At 47.2% G+C, this 24,987-nt stretch overlaps 1 protein-coding gene across 1 annotated transcript in view; it reads left to right on the forward strand.

Moving 5' to 3' along the window:
- Positions 1-16,324: 16,324 nt before the first annotated feature.
- The window catches only part of irx6a (iroquois homeobox 6a), a gene marked incomplete at both ends in the record, with an annotated part of 12,241 nt that continues 3,578 nt past the window's right edge, over positions 16,325-24,987 (forward strand). The window contains 4 exon segments of the mRNA XM_084475874.1: positions 16,325-16,384; positions 21,694-21,780; positions 22,405-22,545; positions 24,850-24,954. Of these exon segments, the coding sequence (XP_084332000.1) occupies positions 16,325-16,384; positions 21,694-21,780; positions 22,405-22,545; positions 24,850-24,954 (393 nt within the window).

A 24,987-nucleotide genomic window follows, 5' to 3' on the forward strand; every position in this document is an offset into this window, starting at 1 on the left:
AAAATATATTGACTCTGAAATGGTAACCTCAGATCCAGCAGACATCAGACACACCTTTGTCACCAAAACAAATATAGTAATGACTGACAAAAGATAGGTGCTCTTCTGGTGAAAAACACCGGGGAATGCAGATTCAGCAGCAGTCAACCATGTTTTATGCAACATATTGTCACCTCCTTGCAAAACTCAATCAAGAGCGTGTTGACTTTAATACACGTTGAGTTAGGAGACCTAGTTCAAAGCGTCATATAATTAGATTTAGGAAAACTCAAAGCAGGACATCTGACACAACATAATGGTGACACGGCGAGCGGTTGTTAAAACGTGGCCGATAGATCCGATTTGCATGTTTAATTAAGCTATGGGTAAGGCACAACAGAGAGCTAACACCTAAAGCCGCAGAGTCAACAGCCCTGTAATGACAACCTCCCTGAGCAGGGAGAGGGACTGGGGAGTGGGCAGGAGGGGAGAAGGAGAAAGAAGAATGGGGGAGAGGAGGAAGAGGTTGGGTGTGCATGGAGGGGTGGGGGGGGGGGGTGAGGGGGAGTCAGTCACTAATGCACTGAAAGAGACGGTGCAAAGCTTTTCATTAACGCCCTGTGAAAGGCACATTCATACTCCAGCCCACTAATAGATAGGCCCCTCTCGGCAGGGGGGAGGCGGGAGGCTGAGCTTTGGTTAGGAGCAAGAGGAGGGCACGGCTGGGAGTCCCACGTGGATCCATGGACCTGGGCCTCACAAGCAGGTGCAGGTACTCATATGTAGGGTTAAGATTGCAGCAGAATTTAACCATGAGTATGTATTAATTTGTACGCAAAAACACAAAAATCTGTTGCCAAAGTTTGGGGTTAATCGTTCCCTACCCTACATTTGTGGAAGTAGATATACAAGTGACCCTAGGCCGTGATTTAGTACTGTGTAAGTACTGTGTTTGTGTAAATCACGTTAGCAGGTGCAGACCAAAGTGGACACAAGAAATGTCTACCTACCTGCCATGGGAACCCGGAAATGTTGAATACCCCAAGTTTTACCTTAGAAATGTACAGAATGGGTCCAGCATTCACAAACTGCTGGATGCTAAGGCAGTTAGGCAGTTAGCATCATCTGAAACATATATGGACAATATTTAAGCAACTGCCTGGCCGATTTGGCCCAGGTTGGAGTGGTGTTGGGGGTAATTGAGGATGCAGAATCAATTTCTGACATAAAAAATAAGGCAAATTAGCATTTAAACCAGAAGTGCCATATTTCAACTCCTAGTGGACAGGTTTTGATTAATTTCAAGTATTCCAATTCTAAGTATTCATTAAAATAACATTGCATGAGTTAAACATTCAGTGCATATTGAGTGAGAAACTATGTTGACTGTAGAGATGGTAGGTGTTGACTGGAGAGGCATGTCGAGTCACACCAAATCCAGGTGTGAATGCAATTATTTAAAAAATGATCTAGAGCCAATCTAGAGATAAACAAATCCATGACAGTAATCCAAGTACAGTCGCGCACAGACACAGAGATGGAAGACAGCTATCGGAAGTATGTGCATGATGGTATCTACCCTAATCAGGTTGATTTTGAAATCATTTCCAGGTTTCCAGTCCAACACAGGCCTCATTAGCTTCCCCCTGGCTGGCATCATTGTTCAGGCAGCGTTTGAAATCCACCAAAGGAATGGAGATTTGCTTTAATCCGGGCCCATCAAAGGTAACACTGATGCTGTGGTGATGATGCTGCGCCTCTGGATTAAGGGGTACGAGAGGAGGGGGAGGGAAGTAGAAAGGAAGAAGATATAAAGAGAGAGAGAGAGAGAGAGAGAGAGAGAGAGAGAGAGAGGTGTGGGGACTCCTGTGGACATTTTTAACCATTTCCAATTCAGACGGTGACAGGTCTCGGGAGATTCAAGATGACACTCCCGGGTGACATTTGAATAATCTGGAGGGTCTGGGTTACATAATTATGCCAGCCCAATTCTGGGCTCGGCATGTCAGTGAGTGGAGTCAGTCAGGCAACTGGCGTGTCAACATGGGAGGCTTACAGGGGAGGAGATAAGCGCCATACTGTCCCAACACTTACCCTGCTCTGCCAGCCACTGATTTGGACACATTTGCAATTCAAAACCTCCTTTTGGGGGGGAAATCTATATGTACTTTTACAGTCATGAATACAGAAATTGGGAAGCGAGGGTCTTAAAGAGCAGGCGGTGACAACAGGAGCGACTGCAGTGTCTCTCAGCGAGCTGTCAATGGGTGGAGGGTGAGAGGGGAGGGTGTGAGGGGAGAGACAACATCCTGCTGGAGGAAGTGCTGGTGTGGGTACGGTAGCGCAGGCAGGGGGGGGCGAGAGGAAGTTCTTGGTGTTCCAACAGGAAGCGGAGTGCAGATTATCACAAGCTGAGCGATACCGGACTGAGAGACGGAGGGGAAGGTTGTGTCATAACTAGAAGGGCAAACAACACTTTTTTGTCTGCAGGAGAAAGTGCACGGTGACTTCTGACAGCTGCGATAAAAGTCTTACTAAAACACACACACTTTTCTCACTTCCCTATCTTTAAAAAAACATGTGTGGAAAAAGGCCACTTTCCTGGTTTGGTTTGACCTCGCCGTCTTTGGGATAAAAGACTTGATGAATAAATAACCAAATCTAAAGAAAAAGTAGAAAGAAAATCCCCACATTTATTCACAGGCCAAAAACCTCTACAGTGGACAAGAGGATGGTATTCAATTTATAAATAAATACACCACCTTAAATAACATATTTTATGCTCAGGCTGAAGCCTATTTTGGAAACAAGTGCTAAAAGGACAGGCCTAGCCACTACTACTTCTCCACTGCCTCCTTGTGATGGTGCTCTGAAAGCCTCTTTGGGACATACTGTTTGGACACTTGATCTGTTTCCTCCTGATTCCCAGCATGCTTATGGCATGTTCAACACACGTCGAAGGTGTCCAGGCAGCGCCCCAGCAAGCTTGGCCGTAGTCAAGTGACAGAAGGAGCCGGCAAGGTGGGGGCCCCGGGGGTAAGAGGGGGCTGCCGAGGAGAGGAGTGGAGTGGAGATGAGTGTGGGGTCTATAGGGTCCCAAGCCCTCACAGGGGGAACCCGGCTAAGCCAGTTAAGGGCATTAGACCTCCAAGCTGATGAAAAGGGGCCCTCCCAGATCAAATTGAGGTAAATCTAGCCTAAATCCGTCCCACAAAGGAAGTTTAGACTTGGCCATTGTGGGGGCCAGAGTAAACAGGGGGTCCTCGAGTAAGCCTACCCTTCACAGGAGACAAAGAGCTGGGGGCTGAAGAACTGATTTTACCCCAGTGGGCCGATGTTAGCACATAGATCACAGGGTTAGACACACTCGAACCTATCAGCTGCTACACAGGCCTGTACGCTCGCTAGACCCGGCTAAGCCTTAAACAAGCCTTAAGTCCGCCGCTGTGGCGGGCGATCCGGAGAGCCTCCCGCGACTGCTCACATTCTCCAATTCAGATAACATTGTGTTCGACCGCCGGCTCTCACGAGTCCTCCTCGCGTCCGGGTTTCCCTCGCCCCTCGCAGCCATCCCGCACACCCGGGCCCCTCATGCTGCAACACGCCTAAAAGGATTGCTGTCGCTTTGTGTCGCCACTGAGACGTGACTGGCCATGCCGTTGCCGCCGCCATCCTCTCTCTTTTAGTCAGAAAAAAGGCGGTGGATGTTGTTTTTTTCCTGTTTCCTCCCCAGATGGCTGAGGGCCGGGCGGCCCAGGCTCTGAGAGGCAGGCTGACGGGCCGAGGTGGGGAAGGGGGAAGGCGAGTGGCAGCTGCTTAAGGCCGTCAGAGGGAGGCAAACACAATCATCCCGCTAATGGTCCTAATTGAGGCATCATCATGGCCGTCACACTTCAGCTGAAACCAGCACAATAAATATGTGTTCAATTAGGAGCCATCAAGTGCTCCACACCACTGCTCCTGGAAAAACAAAACAGTTCCCCGGGCCCTCCCGGGGGCCTCGTCCCATCTACCTGGCGATCCCTTCAGGGTGCGTTCCTTTCTGACCCGCGTTTTATCATCTCTGGGTGAGCGAAAAGCCCTCGCTGATCGTGCGAGCGCTGCTGCTCTACCAGTGCTGCTGTTGAAAAGTTTGCCGTATCAGTGTGCTCAGTGTGCTGGAAGAGTACTGAAGCAGTCGTCAGCCGCTAGAACCGTCACGGCCTTGAGAAAACACAACACCACCCAGCCTACAACCAGCCTACAAACCTCACATGTCTGCGGCAGACATGTGAGTAACACTGGGAAAGGTCAAAGTTCCCTCAGTAATTATCAGCTGAGCAAACCATAACAGTGTTCATATATCAATGGAACGCCACAAGAAGAGAGGCATTGAGCCGCACCGCCACCAAGGTGTTTTCATAATGACGGCTGTTTTGTCAACTGACACAGGACGCTGGACGGAGTGCGGGATAACCACCACAGGCAGGTGCTTCTTCCGTTTCCCAGGACCCCGTTCACCGCACACTGTGTGTGTTTTGTGTGTGTGTTTGTGTGTGTGTGTGTGTGTGTGTGTGTGCAATATGTGTGTGTGTGTGTGTGTGTGTGTGTGTGTGTGTGCAATGTGTGTGCTTGTGTGTGTCCTTGTGTGTGTGTGTGTGTGTGTGTGTGCTTGTGTGAATTGTGTGTGCGTGTTTGTGTGTATGTGCGTGCATGTGTGTGTGTGTGTGTGTGTGTGTGCGAGTACGTAGGTAGACAGATACAATAGGTGAACATTAATTGCATCTTTAAATTGAACATGCAGGTCTGCTATCGGCTCAGTATTTGACAACGCTTACTCGGCATGTATTTCAAAACCTGCAGGGCTCTGAGCTCAGTTATTTAAACAGAATGAGAGTGTGTGTGTTGCTGTTCCATAGCCACTGTGGCCTCAAGTCCCTCTGTGCATTTAGCCTGCATCTATCCTCCAACAGTGTTTTACAAATTAGCTTCTATATATAAGATAACAATGTGTTACTCCCAGAAGGGGAATTCAGTTGTTACAGCAGCAAAATAACAAGAGGAGATCAAATGCTATTAAGAATATGAATCCACAACTATCAAGTTGTTTGTAGTACAAAACAAGACTTTTGACTTGATACTCTTTGATTGTAAATGGAGTCGCTCATTACTGGAAGCACAACAAAACAAAGTTCAATTTACCAAACAATCATACGGCTCAAATCAAGGACAATCTATCGAGGAGTCCAAGCTATCAACATCAAGCTTCCACAACCATTACACCAGATTGGATTTTCTTAGCACATGCGTGCATGACCCTAACGAAAGGGCATTGGGCCACCAGTCGAAGCGGTGGCTGAATTAACACCGCGTTCACACTGCATACGTCCGTTGACGCTCTCGAAGTGTCGGCTCCATTGCCTGTGTCAAAAGGTTGAGTAATGTTCAACTTTTCAGGCAGCGAAGGATCCGTCGGCCAACACTGTCCAATGAAATTGCATTTGTAATACAACCCGGGAAAACACATGGATATGTCAAAAAGCCCCCAAAAAGACGTGTGCAGTGTGAACGCGGCGTTGAGCGTGTGTGTGTGTGTGTGTGTGTGTCCGTGTGCCAGGACTCTTGACGTGCAGCCCCCTTGGTGTGAGCGTAACGCTGTTTTCCCCCCTGATCGCATCTCCTTCATGTAAGTGCTCCCCTGGGGGTCTTAAATCAGCCTGTCCTCTCTGTTTAAAGTGTGTGGGCATGTTGGTATGTTGGCATCTATGTGTGTGTGTGTGTGTGTGTGTGTGTGTGTGTGTGTGTGTGTGTGTGTGTGTGTGTGTGTGGGTGGGTGAGTGGTGTGGTTGTATGTTTGCATGTGTGCGCATGTGTGTTTGTTTGCATGTGTGTGGGTGTGGTTGTATGTTTGCATTTTTGTGTGTGTGGTTGTTGTTGTTTTATGTGTTTGTGTGTGATTGTATTCTTGCATGTGTGTGTGTGTGTGTGTGGTTTTATGTTTGCGTGTGTATGTAAGGTTGTATGTTTGCATTTGTGTGTGCAGTTGTAGGTTTTGCATATATGTGTGTGTGTGTGTGTGTGTAGTTGTGTTTGCATGTGTGTGTGTGTGTGTGTGTGTGTGTGTGTAGTTGTATGTTTGCATGTGTGTGTGTGTAGTTGTATGTTTGCATGTGGTTGTATTTTTGCACGTGTTTGTGTGGTGGGGTGTATTTTTCTATGCGCACACATTCGTTTCAGGGTGCGCATGTTCCGCTCTCTTGTACAGTACAGTCATAGTTACTGTATACTTACAGCCCACATAGGACCGACTGAGTCATGTTACAAAAGTCAAGCTCTTTTCCAGATAAACTGTTCAAAGGAAACTAAAGCGCATAAACAGGAAAACAGGAAACAATGTCCTCAGTCAGCCGGTGGTGTCGCAACCATTCTCTTCCCCCTTTCGGAGGGCAGCTATTTCGGTGAGGCCTGCCGGTCTGTCGGTCTGTGGAACCGCGCTCTGCACTCTGCGGCTGGTTGCTCTGCGCATTTCGGAACCCACCCATTTATTTTGGTTGGCCTTAAACTATATTTATCTCCCTCGCTCTGACAAGTGAAGCTCGAAAAACAACGGGGGCCGCCTCGCCGGGCGAGTGTGAAGCCGGCGCGGCCCGACAGCCATTCTGCTTCCCCACAACCTGATTGGCTGTGGCACGCCGTTTTTGGATAATTGGGAGTCAGAAGACGGATGGTCGGTCGGCTTGTTGCAGCGGCCCTGAGCAATGAAATACAAATAAATCAACTGGAAGCATGTGTACACAAACACACGTGCACGCACGCACACAGAGACACACAGAGACACACATACAGACACATACACACAATCACACACACAAACAGACAGACAGACAGACAGAGACACACACACACACACATACAGATAGAGAGAGAGACAGACAGACGGACACAAACACACACACACACACACACAAACACATGGGTGTGACCATGCATCCATTCTATTCTGAATAAGGGCGAAAAGCATGCCTAAAGCATAACCAAGCAGATATACAGTATACATGTATCTATACATGAACGCATTCAAGCGGACCCAAAGCGGACCGGCTTTTCCTGAGGCTCTTGCGGCTCTTGAAGGGCCAAGCGGCCGCGTCCATCCCAACACCCCGACACCCCGACCCCCCCCCCGTACGATAGGTAGCGTCCGGGGCCGCCGCCTGGCCGAGGGGCCCAGGCGTAGCTTGGAGAGGGGGGGGGGGCCATGGCTAAAACTCACACGTCTAAATGATGCAGGAGGGGCGAGCATCGCGTCCGCAGGATGAATCAGAATTTCTAAGTGCGTGAGTATACACTCTAAATATGAATTATTAAGCCACTATCATTCCCCCATAGTATGAAAATAAATCAGGGAGCGGAGCCGGAGATGAGGAGGGGGAGCGGGAGCGGAATACTGATCCAGGCGGGGGGGCACAAAGGGGGGGGGGGGGGGTTCCGGAGGTGGAGCAGGTGCTAAAAGGCGATTCTGGATCCCCCCCCCCCCCCCTCCCGTTGGCAACGCCTAATCCTGCCTGTTACAACCGACCCCCTTCAGTCTCGACCCCTTCAACACGGGTCGTACCTGGCTGAAGAGTGCAGCCTGCACCCCCCCCCCCCCCCCCCCCCCCCCCCACACGGCGAGAGAGAGAGAGGGGTGGCGAGGGCGAGAGACAGATGCAAAGGTGGAAAACTGAAAGGAAGGAATAAAAGCAATGAAAAGACAAGGTGCTGCAAGTCAGGCATCCTGGCCTCTGATTGGTTGAGGTGAGCTCATTTTAAAAACCAAGCCCTGCTCTTGCGATGCAAACAACACTGTCTCTTTACGCCAACCCTTCAAACCTGTTAACTGTAGGTATTTGTGCTACTGGCTGACATTAGGCTGATTTTAGGTGTCAAACACTGAGTCTGATGTTGACATTACATAAAGCGTGTTTGGACAACAGGCCATTCATCTCCAGCGGGACTGTGAGCGTTGACAGGTCGTCCCATAAATGAACCTGTGTGGCTGCGCCAGAGCTTGGCACCGGTACAAGTAGCCCATTTGGATCTAGCCCTACCCATGGTATAACAGTAGCAGTGATTACACCACTCCAGCCTATTTAACTTCCCTTTAGTCTTCCTTCTGATTGTCATTCTTTTCTTCGCCATTTGATACTCATATTCAGTCAGAGACATGAGACGGGAGCAAACTATGTGCACATCGTGACCGATGTTAGACACAGGTCTGATGACCTGTTGTTGTGCTCCGCTCTCGCCCACCCCCCCTCACCCCCCCCCCCCCCCCCGCCAGCAGTCACACATCGGATGAATGATCTTCGGACATGAAGTCCTGAAGGTGACTTCCAGGTTTGGTTGCCATGGCAGTCTTCAGATGGCTCTCAGTTTGTGGCCGAGGCTTGAGGCACAGAGTGGTGGAGGGGCAGAGAGAGAGAGAGAAAGAGAGAGAGAGATCATGAAAGAATAAGGGATAAATAGAGAGAAAGGGATCTAGAGAGAGATGGTGGGCAGGGTGAAAGTGAGTGCAATAGTGTTTTCTACCACAAGGTGGGGTTTGTTAATAAAAAGTGTAATCTCCTGTTAAGCTAGCTTTGAGACAGGGTTGCCTGAATCTTGAAGCTTGTCAAAAATGGTCTCATTCTGAAGTTAAAATGTTTATTATCATGGCTTGGCATTCATCTAGAGTAGGCTTTGGTGCAAAGGTCAACCAATGGTAATAGAGGTCAATCATGCTGCGAATGTTTAAAACATAAAACCTCAAGTCATGTTGCTGGATGTTCTTGGCTCCAGAGTGATGCTCGCTCCAGGCTATACCTAGCCATATCATCGACACCTATCATCTGACCAGACTGCTATAGTTCTCAAGCCTTTGAGAGAGAGAGAGAGAGAGACAGAGAGAGAGAGAGAGAGAGAGAGTGAGAGAGAGAGAGACATAGAGGGTGTTGTAGGAAGATGTACTGAATGAGAAGTACAACCAGTGCTATGTGTTGAGTCGGTGAGCAAAGCTAACTGTATTCAGCGCTATCCGCTGCACCTTTTCCCTCCGCTCTGATCCAGGCTGACCTACATCATCAATCGATCGACATCACAAGGGAACCAGGAAGATGATATACAGGCAGTGTGTGCAACGCAAATGCATCATGGGAAAAGCAGGTCAGATGAATAAGAGCTAAGAGGAAATATGTGTATTTTTATTGAGTTATTAATCGTGAAATTACTTTTTTATTATGGGGATACATTGTTGTGTTTGAAGCCCCCGTAATGTTTCTCATGTGAGACGTGGCGAAACAGAGTTTGAATTAGTCTCGGTCAGGGTGTGTTAACGTCTATTGAGGGACTTTCATCCTGCTTTCTTCTAGGAACTCTCTGGAGACCTCTCAATTGTGTCAGAGAATCGGCAACAGAAAAATCCCATGATGCATTCTGATGTTCAAGCCCTATGTATTGCATTCGGTTCTCATGTCTTCTAATGTGATTTTACAGTTATTGTCCTGAAATAAGCCGGTCACGATGTTAACCTGACGGTCTCTCACACGGGCGGACCCTGAGAGGCCATCGCTGCACAATAAAGCAGCCAATGAGCTCCGGCAATGAGTCAGACCATCTGTTTTCCCCACCACGCTGCTGTTCTCCCGCTATGATCTCATGGCTCTTATCCCTGCTGGAGGCACCGTGCGGAGGTAAGGAAGCTGTCTGAGAGGGAAGTTTGAAAAAGATCTCCTTTTCAACACACAGCTGTGACAGTGATTCCAGGTGGATCGGGGAGAATGGAGCTGGTGTGTGTGTGTGTGTGTGTGTGTGTGTGTGTGTGTGTGTGTGTGTGTGTGTGTGTGTAAGATTCTGTAATGTTCTCTATTGGCAACATCTGTGTCAAATCCCCCATGGAGTCTCTCACACCGCTGCCTGTGTCGAATCAGAACAAATGCATTGTTTATTGGCCAACGTTTGGGATTTGAGGGAAACATAACAAATAAAGAGAACCATTGGATGGATATAGTATTTGAAAATAGGAGAGCGATTGAGAAACATATTCAAGAAAGTAAGAAGGAGAGAATAATTGATTGATCTGTTGAGAGACATTTGATAGTGAGTTTTTCGTAACTGAGGGTTTGGGGAATATTCAATACCTTTTTCCCTGAATTCACATGGCATATTGAGATATACATCTGACTGAAATCCCTCTGTATGATACAAAAGAAAGAACATATTGTAAATCAACACACCACCATGTTTGGAAACTAACATGAGTCATCTCCCAAAACGAGACTGAGACTCATCTGTCGTTCCACCAGAGACTCTGACCAAGTTCACCAAGTCCTGTGACGCACCGTTCGGGTGCACCCTGGGAGATGGAGTTCCCGATGGCAAGTGAACCACTGTTTGTTGGCTGTAAGATAATTCTAGCTGCTGTCAATCGTGAACTCTCCATCATTCCCTGCTCGCCAAACACAGCTGTTGCGCAAAATAAGAAATCTGGCATCCCTGCTGTGATAAACCGCTTCGGAGAACCCCCTCCTCCCTCAATTACACGAGACAGAGAGATAATACCCTTTGCAGTGGATCGTTTCTGAGGGCTGTCGGTGTGATCTGGCTGCTGGCTAAACGGTGTAACGCAAAGAGGAGATAGGACTGAATCCCCGCTGCCTTGCTCAGAGATAACAGGCGATGATGGGGTGGTGGGCGGAGTGCTAGTCCTGGGCTGCTCCCATGGCGCATCACTTTGAGCGGCCTATGGAAGGTGACAGGGGGCTTATTGACTTGTCAGGCTTGATGGGCACTCGGTGGCTAACCTCCGCTGCGAGCGACATCCCATCGCTCTTCTCGCTGAACCGACGATGCTGGCGTACAAAACTCCACCGGGTGACGTAACCTCTTCACACTGAAAACCTTTGCATGTTCAGAGGCTCTACCGAGTAGGCCAACCTCTTCACACTGATACACTCCGGGGAATCCTCTGCCTCCCGTCCCTCCCTCCCTCCCTCCCTCCCTCCCTCCCTCCCTCCCTACCTCCCGCCCAGCCAGCCAGCTGCTGGTCAATGACACCCTAACATTATGGAGACTGATGTAATATGCGCCATTTTTGTTTATGCTTGAAAGTATGTGACAGAAGGAGGTATGCAGTAACTGCAAGAGGTCAGCCTTCCCCCTCACCTCCCTTGAGAATTGACCATGCTTGGCAGAACAGAAGTCCAATTCAGGTTAATTGGCAATATACATCTTTCAGTTTAGGCATATAGTAGGAAATGATCGTTGGTGCGTTACAAGGTTTTACCGTGGTTACAGTAAGGTTACGTTTTATGTAATGAGCTGATCGCCAGATAGTCGGCCAGTTGACACCTTAAGAGCTGAGCAATGATCAGAAGAATCAGGGGTGAATAAGGAGCGCCTGAGCAGGAAGTTCCTTTCTTTCCCTTTTCTAAAGTTAGCTCCGAAACACCTGCCAGAGAGGGCAGGTGTTTCGACCGGTTGAAGGGCATTCATTGGACAGTGGTTCAACATCATCACGTCTGATTGGCTGGCCACTCATTTACTGTGAGGTTAAGGGGGCTCATGGGGTTAGCCTAGACACAGAGCGGGAATAGAGAGAAGGGTAGAGCGGAGGCAGAAGGAGAGGCGGAGATGGAGCCGGGGCGGTGAATAGGAATCCCGCTGAGGATTGAGCAGAGGTCTAATGGAGTCTCATCACGTCCAGTCCTTCAGTCCGTCAGGTGAAACGAGCTCCAACTGGGGGGCCTAATGCAGACAGCTCAGCACTGAGTCCTCCTGAAACTGCCCAACTAAAATGGTGCAGCAGACACAATTATTATCCACCTTCATGTACCACCGCATATCGCTTGTCGAGTTGCTAACAAGAAGGAAGATACCTCCAGCTTTGAGGCCCCGGACCTCTGACCGGACTCTGTATCCTTTAGTGAGGAAGAGAGAGGTTGGAACTCAATATCGTGACACTTGTTATATATTGTATGTCTGTATCATTGATACACCAGGCCTATGTATGCATTTTATCATTAAGACTAATACAATTTAAAGTTGCTGACACACTGAGTTAATAATGGATGATCTTGACTCAAACAACCAATAACTGACACTGACTCTAGTACTACTCTAGGACTCTGTATACAATACTTGAATAATAAGTGTACGTGTCTACTACGCACTAGTCTCACAAATCAGACTTTACATTAATATTTTAAGTCTTGGGGCAGACCAGCTCCAATCTGGATGAAGGGAGAGTTTCACTCCTTTCACTTCGTATTTGTAATTGTCTGTTAACAGCGAACACAAACTCGGCAGGCAGTTCTTATAGACGCTGCATTGGCCTTTAGATAGCTCATCAACGTTAAAGGCATTTTGGAGAGGCCTATTAACAAATACAATTCAACAGGGGAGCTGTGGCTCATTAGAGAACGGATTTTGAGTCTTTTTACTAAAGGTTTGTCCACGTGGAGTAAAGCAATTAAATAAAACACATGAATATATATATATATAATATATATATATATATATATATATATATATATAATATATATATATATATATATATATATATATATAGGATTTAATATGACTAAACATGGAGCTCACACGTTTCTGTTTGTTTAAAGTCTAGCCCTCTCCAAAATGGCGGCATCATTTATGTATCGAAAGGTCCAAGCAGTCAATAGGCTGTCTATCATCAGAGCACCTCTGGTTATCAGAAGCTACCCCTAAGTCGACCATCATCATAGCAATGATATACGGTGTTCCTCTTCGGTTTTCAGTGCCTGCATCGTATTATCCCCATTGGTATTTGATTATTGATGTTGATGAGGCATGATGGTACATTCTGTCTGGATGTTTTTGTGAATGTTTGGTCTGACCAGAGTTGTTCCCCTTTCTCTCGCGTAACCACAATCATTTGGATGGGGATAAGAAAGTATGGGTATTCCCAAGAATCTCCCAGATCCTATTAATAATGCACAATCATGACATCGCTAAACTGAGATATTAAATATGCATATGCACACTGGGATACAACGTTACAACCGTTTGGAAAAACACTTTCGCTTAATCGTTGCAAAGAGGAAAAAATAGACACAAATATTTGTTTGTCAAACAGATATTGGTAAAAAAAAAAAGACATAATAATCATTCGGAAGGTCTTGTGTTTGAGAGGGAGTGAATTCTGGTTCCCGACCGTCCATCCCAGCCCAGCAGCAATGCCCCAGGACCCCCCCCCCCCGGGTGGCCCCTGACTGGGATGGGCCCTGGCGGCTCTACAGTAAGTGCTCTGTCACCAGTCCGCCAAAGGCTATGACCCGTGCCACAAAATCCCTGGTGGGTCCAGGGTAAATACAGGGTTTGCTAATGGAGGCATATCTTCCACTCGGTCTGCAGTCGCTCTGTTTGTCTGTCTGCCCACCTGGCTGTCTGTCTATCTATCTGCCTGCCTGTATGCCTGTCTATGTGTCTATGTATCAGTCTGCCTGTCTCCCTGTTTGACTGGCCTTCTACTGTGTCAGGATGAATAGAGAGTTGTCAGGGATGATAACGGTTCTGTGTTGGCAAATTTGTGTTTGGACACAAATAACATTGTATCGCTCCTCTATTTCGTGCAGAATACACATGTTTCTTTTCATAATTAGTGTACGACGGTTACAGCTCTATCTTTACCTCTAAACCCTGCAGCACTCGGTGAGGTAAACAAAGCTAGAGGCACTCAGGGTCGGACTTGAGAGAATTGTGGGCGAACAACTTTGCTGTGTTTATTTGAATTGACTTTGTTTGTCTCGATAGCATTCAGCAATGTTCCCTTTCAACAAACATCTGACCGTGTACCATCGGTGGTGCCCAGAGAAACAGAGACCGACCCGTAGACACAGGCTCACACAGAGCTCATAAAGAGAGCAAATTACAGGAAAAAAATGAATGGGTCTGCCTTCCCTGACATTGGCCATTGCCACAGTGTGAGCATGGCGTTCTGTTGGCATCTTCCATAATTACAGGGCTTTGTAGGGTTGTACAGGAACATTGGGGCTAGATAAAGCCGTCATTACACACACACACATTGTCAGCGCACTGCCCCAGCTCTTGGTACAATGCAATCTCTACAACTGTGTTATCTTTCCTTTACAAGTCTATAATTAGTTCCCCTCTTGTTACGAAGTGGGCATACGTTTCATGGAAGAATGAAAGGAGGAGGATTACTCCCGAACTCTTACCCTGTCCTACTTGGCGGAGGCGGTTTGAAAAGGGGGCCGGGGTAGATAAGAAGGGCACGGCGTGAAGAGACTTTATACCACATCTTGGTATCAACCACGTAGGAGAGTTCAGAGCAGCGCTGGAATGAGACGCCCAGAGGCTTATGTCTTCAAATCACAGCTTTCCCAAGCATACTGTCTCTACCTTGTAACAGTGAGGCTGTAGGGGAGAGGAATTAGTTTTGACATGGTGTAGATGTGGTTGCGTCTTCCTACATTTGTGTGTGTACATGTGTGAGTGTAGGTGTGTGTGCGTGTGTGTGTGCGAGACTGTACATGTACATGTGTCTGTATCCGCGCCTCTCAATGTCTTTCTGCTTGTCTATGTGTGAACAATGCATGTGTATGTACGTGCGTGCATGTGTGTCCGTGTGCGTGTGTGTCTGCGTGTGCATGCGTGTGATGTACGTTGCAGTGTGTATAGCGACCGTGACTTCGGACCATTTCACACAATATTAAGCAACCTCATTAGAGGCTGCTGTGCAATATGCAGTGATTTGTTTCCTGAGGCTACCTTCCCGCTTGTGTCTAAAGTGTATTCCAGTGGCGTTGGTCTAAATTCTGGCGTACATTAGGTTGAAAGGTGGGCAGATATACGGTAATTACATGGGAGAGATGAGACGACTAATTATCTTTATAGAGGGCAGCATGTATTTGAACTTTGAATGCAGAATCCCTGCTTGGATTAGCTTTGTGAAATAAGCATAGGGATCTGCATTTTTTTTAATTGATCATCCTTGGAAAGCCAGGCCGATGTGATGTGTTGAAGGCCTGGACAGCAGCCATATGATAAAGGTAGCTAACATATGGAATGCATTAATTATCACGCTAAAGGCAAGAAAGGAACACGAGGGGAGGGGGGGAGGAAGAGGATGAAAGGGAGGGAGGAAGGAAGGAAGGATGGAAGGAAGGAAGGAGAAAAGCATTGAAGGAAAGAAGGAGGGTAAAAGACAGACATAAGTTGCTAGCGCCTTTGCTATTGAACACCTGGAGAATACTGTTTTTATCGGATTCCTTCCGCGTCTGCTTTCCTTTTCTGCATCGAAGAGGACTTGAAAGCACCTTTGAGGCATTCCGGCATTCGGTTGGAAGTATACTGGGGGAGGCGGGCGGGGCAGGGCAGGGCTGGGTGAGGCGTCTCTCTCCCTCCATCCATAAGTCAAACGGGGAAATCTCTAAAGGTCCAGAGGCGCAGAGGTCCAGAGCTCCACCCCCGCCTCTTCAGAGCAGGGCTTCCCCAGGGCTGAGAGTCCACCTCGGGGCCCGTGCACCTTGGCAGCAGACCCATCTCAAAAGCTTTCCTAAAAGCTTTCCCGTTCGGGAGCAGCGACGTAGAACAGTGTTGTTTCCTCTTGCGAAGGGAAGCCATGGTATTCATGGCTCCCGGACGCCAACAAAACAGACGCTTGACAAAACGTGGTCTTGCCTCTCTGTCTGGTTCGGTCATTGCATGTTATTTTAAGAATAAAGTATAGTTAAGTATAAAAGTATAAAGACACATAAAATAGGGTCTGTATTGTAAGTTCCCATACATTTCATTAGCGATTCATTCCTTCATTTAACCTTCTTTGAACTGGTGTCCTCACAAGTAGCTGGACTCAATTGACTCCACTCTGATCAAACTTCCATCCAGGCAGAGGTGGGCCCTTTATAATATATACATTGTAGTCAGGAGGCAGAATTGATACAATTGTGATTAATTTATGTTATTTCATTTTTAAGATATAGCACTTTATTATAATTGATCAAAACAGCAGCCAGCCTTTGAAGAGCATTCCCCCCGGGGATAACTTCAAACAGTATCAATTATAGAAATAGACTCGCAGGAGCGCACTCAATCCCCTATCAATAAAGTATTCAATGCCAATTGCCTGGAGATTAGGGAGGAGAAGAACTGAGCGCAAACCCACTGGATTGCCTTAATCTACTGTGCAGCGGATGCGTCGGTATGATCAAACAGTAGATATTCCAATCAAACAGTGAACTAGAGCAACAGAAGCACACACACACGCACACACACACACGCACACACACGCATCTACAGTGATGGCCTGGTGGGAACATCTCCCAAGCCTCGAGCGATTCGTGTGAATCAAGACATGGTGCTCAGCATGGCCTGTCTCAGCGTGCTGCTCAGCTTCTCCTCCTCCAGAGCTGAGGTTGGGGGTGCTCCTGAGGATGAACGGCAGGGTTCACTGTAAATAACCTTGGTGAATCCATGAGGTGCATTCTTAGAGAACTGAAGAAGTAGCTTTTGTATGAGTTTAGTGACTTTGTTTTGATTTGATTTTCATACTTTGATTTCATACTCAATGATGAAATCAGAAGTGATCTAATATGAATGAAACCTTTTTTAATTGGTAGCACTCTTTTATATTCCTGTGAAAATGTCATTATTATTTCTGAGTTAATCCGCATAACTGAAGGCATGGTGAGCAGTAACACGGGTTGAGTTTGCTCTGGGAAACTAATAATTAACCAACATAAGCTTTCCTCCGCTAATGGTTTTGTGAATGACTGAGAGACTGGGTAAATATATGTGTATAAATAAAAAATACACACAGGTACAAGTTAAATAGCCATAGGTGACTGCACTTTCGGTACTTGACACCTAATAATGTTGTACACAACACACATGCTAACACATACACGCACACACACACACACACATGCTCACACATACACAAGACATGCTAACACACACACACACACACACACCCATACTCACACATACACAAGACATGCTAACACACACACACACACACACCCATACACATGTGAAAAAAAACACCCACACACATACTCAAAGACACAAACACACACACACACACAAACACAGACACAGACACGCACACCCACGACAGCCCGCTGTATCAGCATTACAGTGTATGGATCTAATGACATATCAATGACACTTTCAATCTTTACAGGCCCTTCCTCCAAAAAAACACTGTTGTGACACAATCATTACAAATTGATTGCAAAATAGCTAACAATCATGATTAAATCATTAAATTCTTGTCTTCGCTTCAGAGAATGGGGAGAAAATTAACTTCCCACCAACCTCATTTTTTCCCGAACATGAAATAATGATTTTCTGCCAGTCTAATTACAAAGCCAACATGTGATCAAGCCAGCATCCAGAGGGGATTATCACATGCGCCAGTATTAGACCTCATTACCAGCCTGAGTGCAGAATTATTACATCTTGTAATTGGATGGTGAGATTTATATACAGATCGGGCTGGTTTCTGTAAGATTGTAATTACAAGCTTCGTTGGTTAGCTACTTATCACTCAGTAGTGGAGTGCAGGAAATTGGCGTGTGGAATAGCATTTCATTAACCTCGCCCCCTATTGGAAGACAGGAAGGTGGGGAGGGATGCTGGGGGGATGCTGTGTGTGTGTGTGTGTGTGTGCGTGGGGGTGTGTGTGTGGGGGGGGGTTACGCTTACCTTGCATGTCTCTCTTAGGGACAACAGCAGTTTTTACACGTAAAACAATTGATCACCCCGCCCCCCGACCGTGCCTTGGGTCTGCATCACCCCCCCGGACCACTCTGGATGAACCATTGTGTGTTCCAGCTGACTGCCTGCTATTTTCTAATTACTAAGTTAAGGTAAACGTGTGGAATAACTGCTTCCCTGTTCAGAGGTGGGGGTTAACCGGCAGAATGCAGAACCACTTAAATATGTGTGTGTGTGTGTGTGTGTGTGTGTGTGTGTGTATGTGTGTGTGTATGTTTGGAATTGCCTGTGCGCATGTGAGTGTTTGTGTGTTTGAGCCGGTGTATGTGTGTCTGTGTGCCTGCGTGTGTGTTTGTGTAGGTGCATGTATTTTCCTGTGTGTGTGTGAGTGTTTGTGAGTGTTTGTGAGTGTGTATGTTTGTGTGCCTGTGTGCATGTGTCTCTATGTTTGTGTGTGAATCCATTCATCTTCACAGTAAGGTGAACATCCACACTAAGCCCGCTCCTCCGCCGTCTCTCTCTCTGTGGGTGAACACCGAAGTAAAAACTTATGGATGTTCATCAGAGGAACCAGAGGGGGCGTGGTCAACACCGCCACGACGCTCACACACTTCTCCAGCCTCCATCATAAACACACCAGAAAGAGACCGGCCTCTTGTTATTACCCATCAGCCACCACCACCACCACCACCACCACCACCACCACCATCATCATCGTCCGCCTCCTCCTTCGTTATCACACCTCATGCCAACGCCTACATGACGAGGCGGAGGAGATCAGCTCTGACAGTCGCGAGTGCTTAACACCTCTTACACATGGTAATGTACTGAACACACAAGGGCGGGGGCATGGATGGAGGGGGGGGGGGGGGGGGGAGTGGCGGGGGCCGGGTGGTGTGTGGTGGTGTGAGGTCTGAAGTTGGGGTGGGTGGGTGGGTGTGCGGTGGGGGGGGAGTTTAGGGGGGGGGGGGGGGTACGCGGCCGCGTTCCGCGGGGCCTGATGAAACACGGCTTTCATTTGTCGTTCCTCCATCCTGCGTGTCAGCAGAACAGCAGCGGCGCCTCCGTCCGCTATCACAACACCGGCGGGCGGCGAGGAAGGGGGGAAAAGAATAAAAGCCGCATCAGCAGCTCTGCGCGGCTCTGTGACACGCGAACAACGCTCTCTCTCGCTCTGCATACGGCGGAGAACCGCCCTGGTTACGATCAATACAGGCCTACACTTTATGAGACAAGGAGTTAACTTGTTCAATTATGCCACAGACAGCTCTATTCTTTTGTAACAAGTAATCTGGCTCATGAAATCAATACTGACAGGCTCACAGCACGCTGGCTAATTTCATATTACATCCAGCCAATGGGCAGCAGGCACTTAATGGAGCTGGGGTTCCACTTCGTTTTCAGGAAGGAGGGGGGATCAATAGGAGCAGTGGCACACACACACACACACACACACATGAACCATACACACAACTTTACACAAACACACATGCACATGCAAGGGCCATTCCACATACACACACATACACACTCACATACACACACTCTGAGAAAAAAACATTCCTGTGCATGTGCAGGGACAAGGGAAAAAAAGCTAAGGTACATTCCTTGGAGAAGCCATAAAAAAAACCACACAAATAAACACACACACACACACACACACAAACACAGACCTATGAACCATACATAGAAATCTAAACAAACACACAAAAATAAATTGCACTTTCAAACTCTATCCCACACACACAAACAGACATACACACACCCCCTAATAGACCAATGAACAACACACACAAATCACACGCACACATACAAACGCCATCCCACATACACACACACACAGAAATTTATTTTTTTCCAGTGGAAGAGGTACAAAGTGTGTTAAGTCCCTGTGGATGGAGTGACTTTTTGGGAAGAGGGGGAATCAGAGACACAGCCTCCAAATATAAATCACATTTCTAATTACCAGCAAATAGATAATCATCTTTTAAGTGGTCCAAAATATAAACCATTCATATTCACACGTACACATTCATCATACGCACACACACACATACACACATTCATGTCTCTCACACACACATACACACACATTTGTCACACACACACACACACACACACCACACAGACATATACACATTCATCTCACTCACACACACAACCCACCCCCTCCCGACAAAGACACACACATTCATAAAAAAAAACACACCGTGCACACATCCCACACACAAACCATGCACACAACACACACAAACAAACACATACACAAACGAAAACCCAATGCCCGATGTGGGCATGGGTGGGCAGTGGCGATTGTGGGTTTGGGTGGAACCTTTTTGGTGGAAGCAATCTCCTTTCTGCGTCTGCGTTTGTCACACATACACACAGACACACACACACACACACACACACACACAGAAACATACTTCTTCACAAGGTCACACTGAGATTCAGGGGATTTCACGACGCCGGAAGGAGGAGGCGGGGAAGAAAGGAGAAACAGAAGTTAGGATAACCTTCAGATGAGGGATCAAGTCTTTGACCTCTGCAGCTAATTACAAATTAAACTCCATATCTCCTTTTGTATAATATATCTCCTGCTCTCTCTTCTCCCCCATTATTGTTATCGGTGGAGGATTAGCAAGGGACTAAGGGGGATGATGTTGTCTAAGCCGATGTCAACTGTACAATTACCCACTCATCCATTCCTCTCCAAGAAACACAAGACAACGGAGATTAAGATAAGTTGTCTCAGGAAGAATGGGCGCAGAGTGGAGCCTTTTGACAATTAAAATAAAATAAGCCACCGCACAGGACGTCAATAGCAGCCAGTAAACAAACTAAATACTCATTAGACCTAATGCTAACATTGCCCTTTTTTTCATAACTTCCCATTATTCAATTTGGATATATTGCACTCATTAATAATGTTTACAGGGTTAGCCGACAAAGCACTGTGACAGCTGCATCATTTAGCTGGTGTAGCATGCACAGGGAGAAGGGATGGCTGGGTGCAAGCCACGCTCTTGTTAGATCCCCATTAAATGCATTTTAATCTAAATAACCCACAACGTGCTTTATTGTTCTGCTTTCATTTTGCACCTCTCTGGAGCTATTCTGCTCCCCGGTTATTAAGTAGATAGACACTTTGGATCTGATAGAGCAAGCAGTGGATATAGGCTCAGTGGTCCTGTATGTATTAAAATGCTGTAGCATTTAGCCCATGTTAATATAGCCCAAGCTATATTAACACGACAGGGGACTCATGCCTGGAACCAGCGCCTCAGTTGAGTCGGGGGAAGGATTTTCCGTTCGATTAAGCAAATTAGTAAACACATACGTTATTATTAATTATGTGCACATCATTTTTCTAGATGATGGAATACAGGGGATAGATTTATTATGTGACATTATCATGTTTGCTTCAGTATTTCCTTTATCATGCTAACAAACTTTTTCTGCAGCAAAAAAACATTTTTAGGTTAAGGAAGGTTAAGTTAGAAAAAGTAGAATAAGTTACAAAAACCCTTCAGCAAACAATTGAGTAATACTATTTTACCAGTGTATCTAGAGAAGCTAAATGTACTTTGACTGAGTATTTCAAATAGCAACATACCTGAGAATAGAAACTCAAACCTGGGCCCTTCAGTATTAATACGCCTGCATACAAAATACAGAAAGTTACATACAAAGGCAGATTCGTAGCCGAAAAACATGACAAAAAGGGGAATGTCCATGCTTTGTGCTTCTATCCTCCCAATGAACGAAACAAGTTATTAACCAAAACAACAATTTTAACGCTGCATGAGGTGATCAGGTGATGGGAAAAAATAAATATAAAGGTGTAGTGCTCAACGTGGGCACAAACTTCAGGCACCAAGAGACAATGAAACACAAGATCGGTAGAAAAGAAGCACTAGAGATGGAAGTCCCCCAGCCCGCTCCCGCCTCTACGCTTAGAGCTTCCATTCAGTGATTAGCTCCCCATTTCTTCCCCATCAGCGCAGTGACCTGAATTCCGGACAGCTCAGCTCTGGCCAGCCGGGCCGAGCCCAGCCAGCATGGGAGGCAGTGAGAGAGGAGGGGCAGGTGGGGGGGGGGGGGGGGGGGAGCAATTCATTTGGGAAGGAGGCGGGAACATAAATCACCGGCAGCAGGGGTAAGGAGATTGAGAGGGGTAGGTAGGTGTGGGGGGGGGGGGGTTGGGGGGGATTCATAAAGTTGTTGCGCTCAGTTAGCCCACTTGTGGACACTGTGATGAATTCATAAGCTGCATTGCCAAGGCAAACTACTTCATTATGCCAAGGCCCAGCGGCCATTAATCTCCCTGGGAGGCCAGCATCCGCAGGGATCGCCAGACTAGAGAATTTATTCAGGCCCCGGAGGTGCCCATTTCATTAGCCATTCAATCTGTTCACTCTTCCTTCCCCTTCTCCCTTCATCTCGTCCCTCGCTCCCTCCGTCTACATCTCTTCCACTCTTTTCTCCCTCTGCCGTCTTTTCTCTGATATTTATCTCAAAGGATTAGGCCTTCCCTTTCATTCTCTGTCTCTCGCCCTGTTTTGATCTCTCGTAGTCGTACATTAAGACTTCACTGCCTCTTAAGTACGCTGTTGTTTGGATTACGCCCACGTTGCTTGTTTGTTTGTTTGTTTGTGTACACATGCTGAGGTGTGCAACAGATTTGCCCCGGCCAGTAATTCCACTTTCCAGCCACACAGCGCCCCGGTCCGTCTCTGGCTCTGCGTCTCGTGTTTTAACGAGGAGTATGAACACAGCCATGAGAACGCGTCCATCACATCAACTATCACCTGTTCAGGTAACACAGGTAAGTCTGGCTTTGAGACACAGAACGTAGGCAGGGAGGGAAGTCCTAGACCGCTGGCTACCTCAGAACTGTGAGGATGTGTGTTCACATCCTCACACTTTTACTTCTGCTAGATCTTCTATGGTCACTGCTCCACTTGCAATTTAGCATGCAGCCTTATGTCTGTATATGTATTTATGTTGCGTACTGTCTATTTTGTATATGTCTAACTGTTAAAAGAGAGTCAACACCCGCCAGAGTCAAATTCCTTGTATGTGTACATACTTGGCCAATAAAGCTGATTCTGATTCTGATTGACATGAGTAATTTCTGTTGCCAATTTGGGCTCATTTGTACTTTGTACTTTACTGTACTACATCGCATTACAATACAAACATTTGAACAGGTGATGAACTGCATGGTCAGCTCTAATTCGAAAAATAATTACATTTCAACATGCCAGTTCTGCTTGGCAACATATTTCTATATGTATACACCTTTTTGTTTTTAATGGGAATAGTTGGATGCTGTCTGTCAAACAACATCTGTCTTACTCATTTGAAAAGCAACCGGTCTCACCACTGGTTGAAGAGCAGAGTCTCCAACGTGATAGAAGAAAACATTGGCCAAGGTTTACTTTATTAATGTTTCATCCCTCTTCTCCACACACAGAAGAAGTGTGCACACACACACACACACACACACACACACACACACACACACCGGTGTATTACTGTGATCCAAAACATCCAGGCAACCAGCGAGAGACACAGTACAACACGGTAGTAGCAGCAGCAGTAGAATATCTCCGTGTTTGAAGTCCCTAATACCGTTCTGTCGGCCAGTCAGAGCCTCCAGTCTGTTATCATACCATCAGCCTGTGTGTGTGTGTGTGTGTGTGTGTGTGTGTGTGGGTGCATGTGTGTGTTTGTGTGAAAAGAAAAGCCTCTCCACTTGGTCTCCATTTCTTCTGTATTTCCCCGTCTCCCTCTAGGATATAACCTTATATGTGTGGAATAATTTCATCAACTATTCTTTCTCCCCACGGACCCTTTCCACTTTAAACACTTAACGGCTAAATAAATAATGATGGCTCCCTCTCGGTGTATGTGTTCATACGTGTGTCCGTGGGAGTGTGCATGTATATACCACTGTGTGTGTGTGTGTGTGTGTGTGTGTGTGTGTGTGTTTAAGTGTGTGTTTCAAACGGCACCGACCAATAGCAACCCAGGTCCCACAGCAGCTAGAGTCCTTAAAGCGGATAATTTGCTTCCGTTGGGGGGAGCGTTGGCGGCTACAGCCGTTTGAGGAGGCAGATTACGGGCCTTCGGCAGCAGTGAGGCCCGGCCCGGCACGGCGCGTGACTCTGGGGCTCCAGGCACTCAGAGGACGGAGGACCTAGGAGAGGCCGAGGGGAGGAGGGGGACAGAGGGAGAGAGAGGGAGAGAGGTGGAGAGAAGGGAGAGGAGAAGGGGAGAAAAAGAGTGAGGGGGAGGGAGAAAGAGAGTGAGGGAAAGATAGTGATTGTGAGGCAGGGAGGGAGGAGAGAGCGAGAGAGGAGAAAGGAAGCGATAGAGAGAGAGAGAGAGAGAGAATAGAGAGGAGAGAGGAGAAGAGAGAATAGAGAGGAGAGAGGAGAGAGGAGAAGAGAGAGAGAGTGTAAGAGATAGAGGAGGCCTTAGGGACTCATGGAGGGGAAAGATAGACAACTTAGAAAGAGAGAGTGCTTAGACAATCCAGATGGATAGATACAGATACACATGGATCGATATATACACACAGATAGACAAACAAATTTAAATATGTATTTCACGTATATTAAACGAGCATGCGACAGCGTTGTTCAGTTTCTAAATCCTAAGGGAAGCCAGCCCGTCAAACAACACCCGCGTTGTTCGGTAGGTGTTCAGTAACGGGTTTGGAGCACAGACAGAATCACTCCCACCTCCATTCACATCAGCTTGTTTCACTTCAGTCCTACTCCGACGCGGTCAAAACCTCTGCATGCTGCTTCGAATGCACCGACACCTCGCGTTCAGCGTCGCGTTCACTCACCACAATCCCCGACCCCCCACCGGCCGTCCCCCACCCAGCGGCCAGTGTCCCCCCCCCGTATTGGGGGATGCACGCAGGGGCCGATTCCGTGGTCTGTTCCCACAGCGCTAAGGAGAGGTCAGAGGCATCAAATCCTCCCAAAACGACACGCGGACATCAATACACGGTCCCCGGCCCCACCACGGTGACAGTAAAAGCCGTATTGATCCCCCGGCCGGATGGAGGGCACTGCTGGGAGTCGTTTAAACACACGCGCTGATGTGTGGATGACTGAGGGTGAGTGATGGCGCTCTCAGGGCCAGGCTGAATGTGAACTCGGTTTGCGGATGAGGATCGCCATGGAGACGCGGTCCAGAGAGTGGAAGAGGGAAAACGAGGAAGAGAAAACAGAAACAGAGGGCGTAAAGAAAGACGGAGACAGAGAGAGAGAGAGA

This window comes from Micromesistius poutassou, assembly GCF_964030765.1.
Source record: "Micromesistius poutassou genome assembly, chromosome: 12".
Taxonomy (NCBI): domain Eukaryota; kingdom Metazoa; phylum Chordata; class Actinopteri; order Gadiformes; family Gadidae; genus Micromesistius; species Micromesistius poutassou.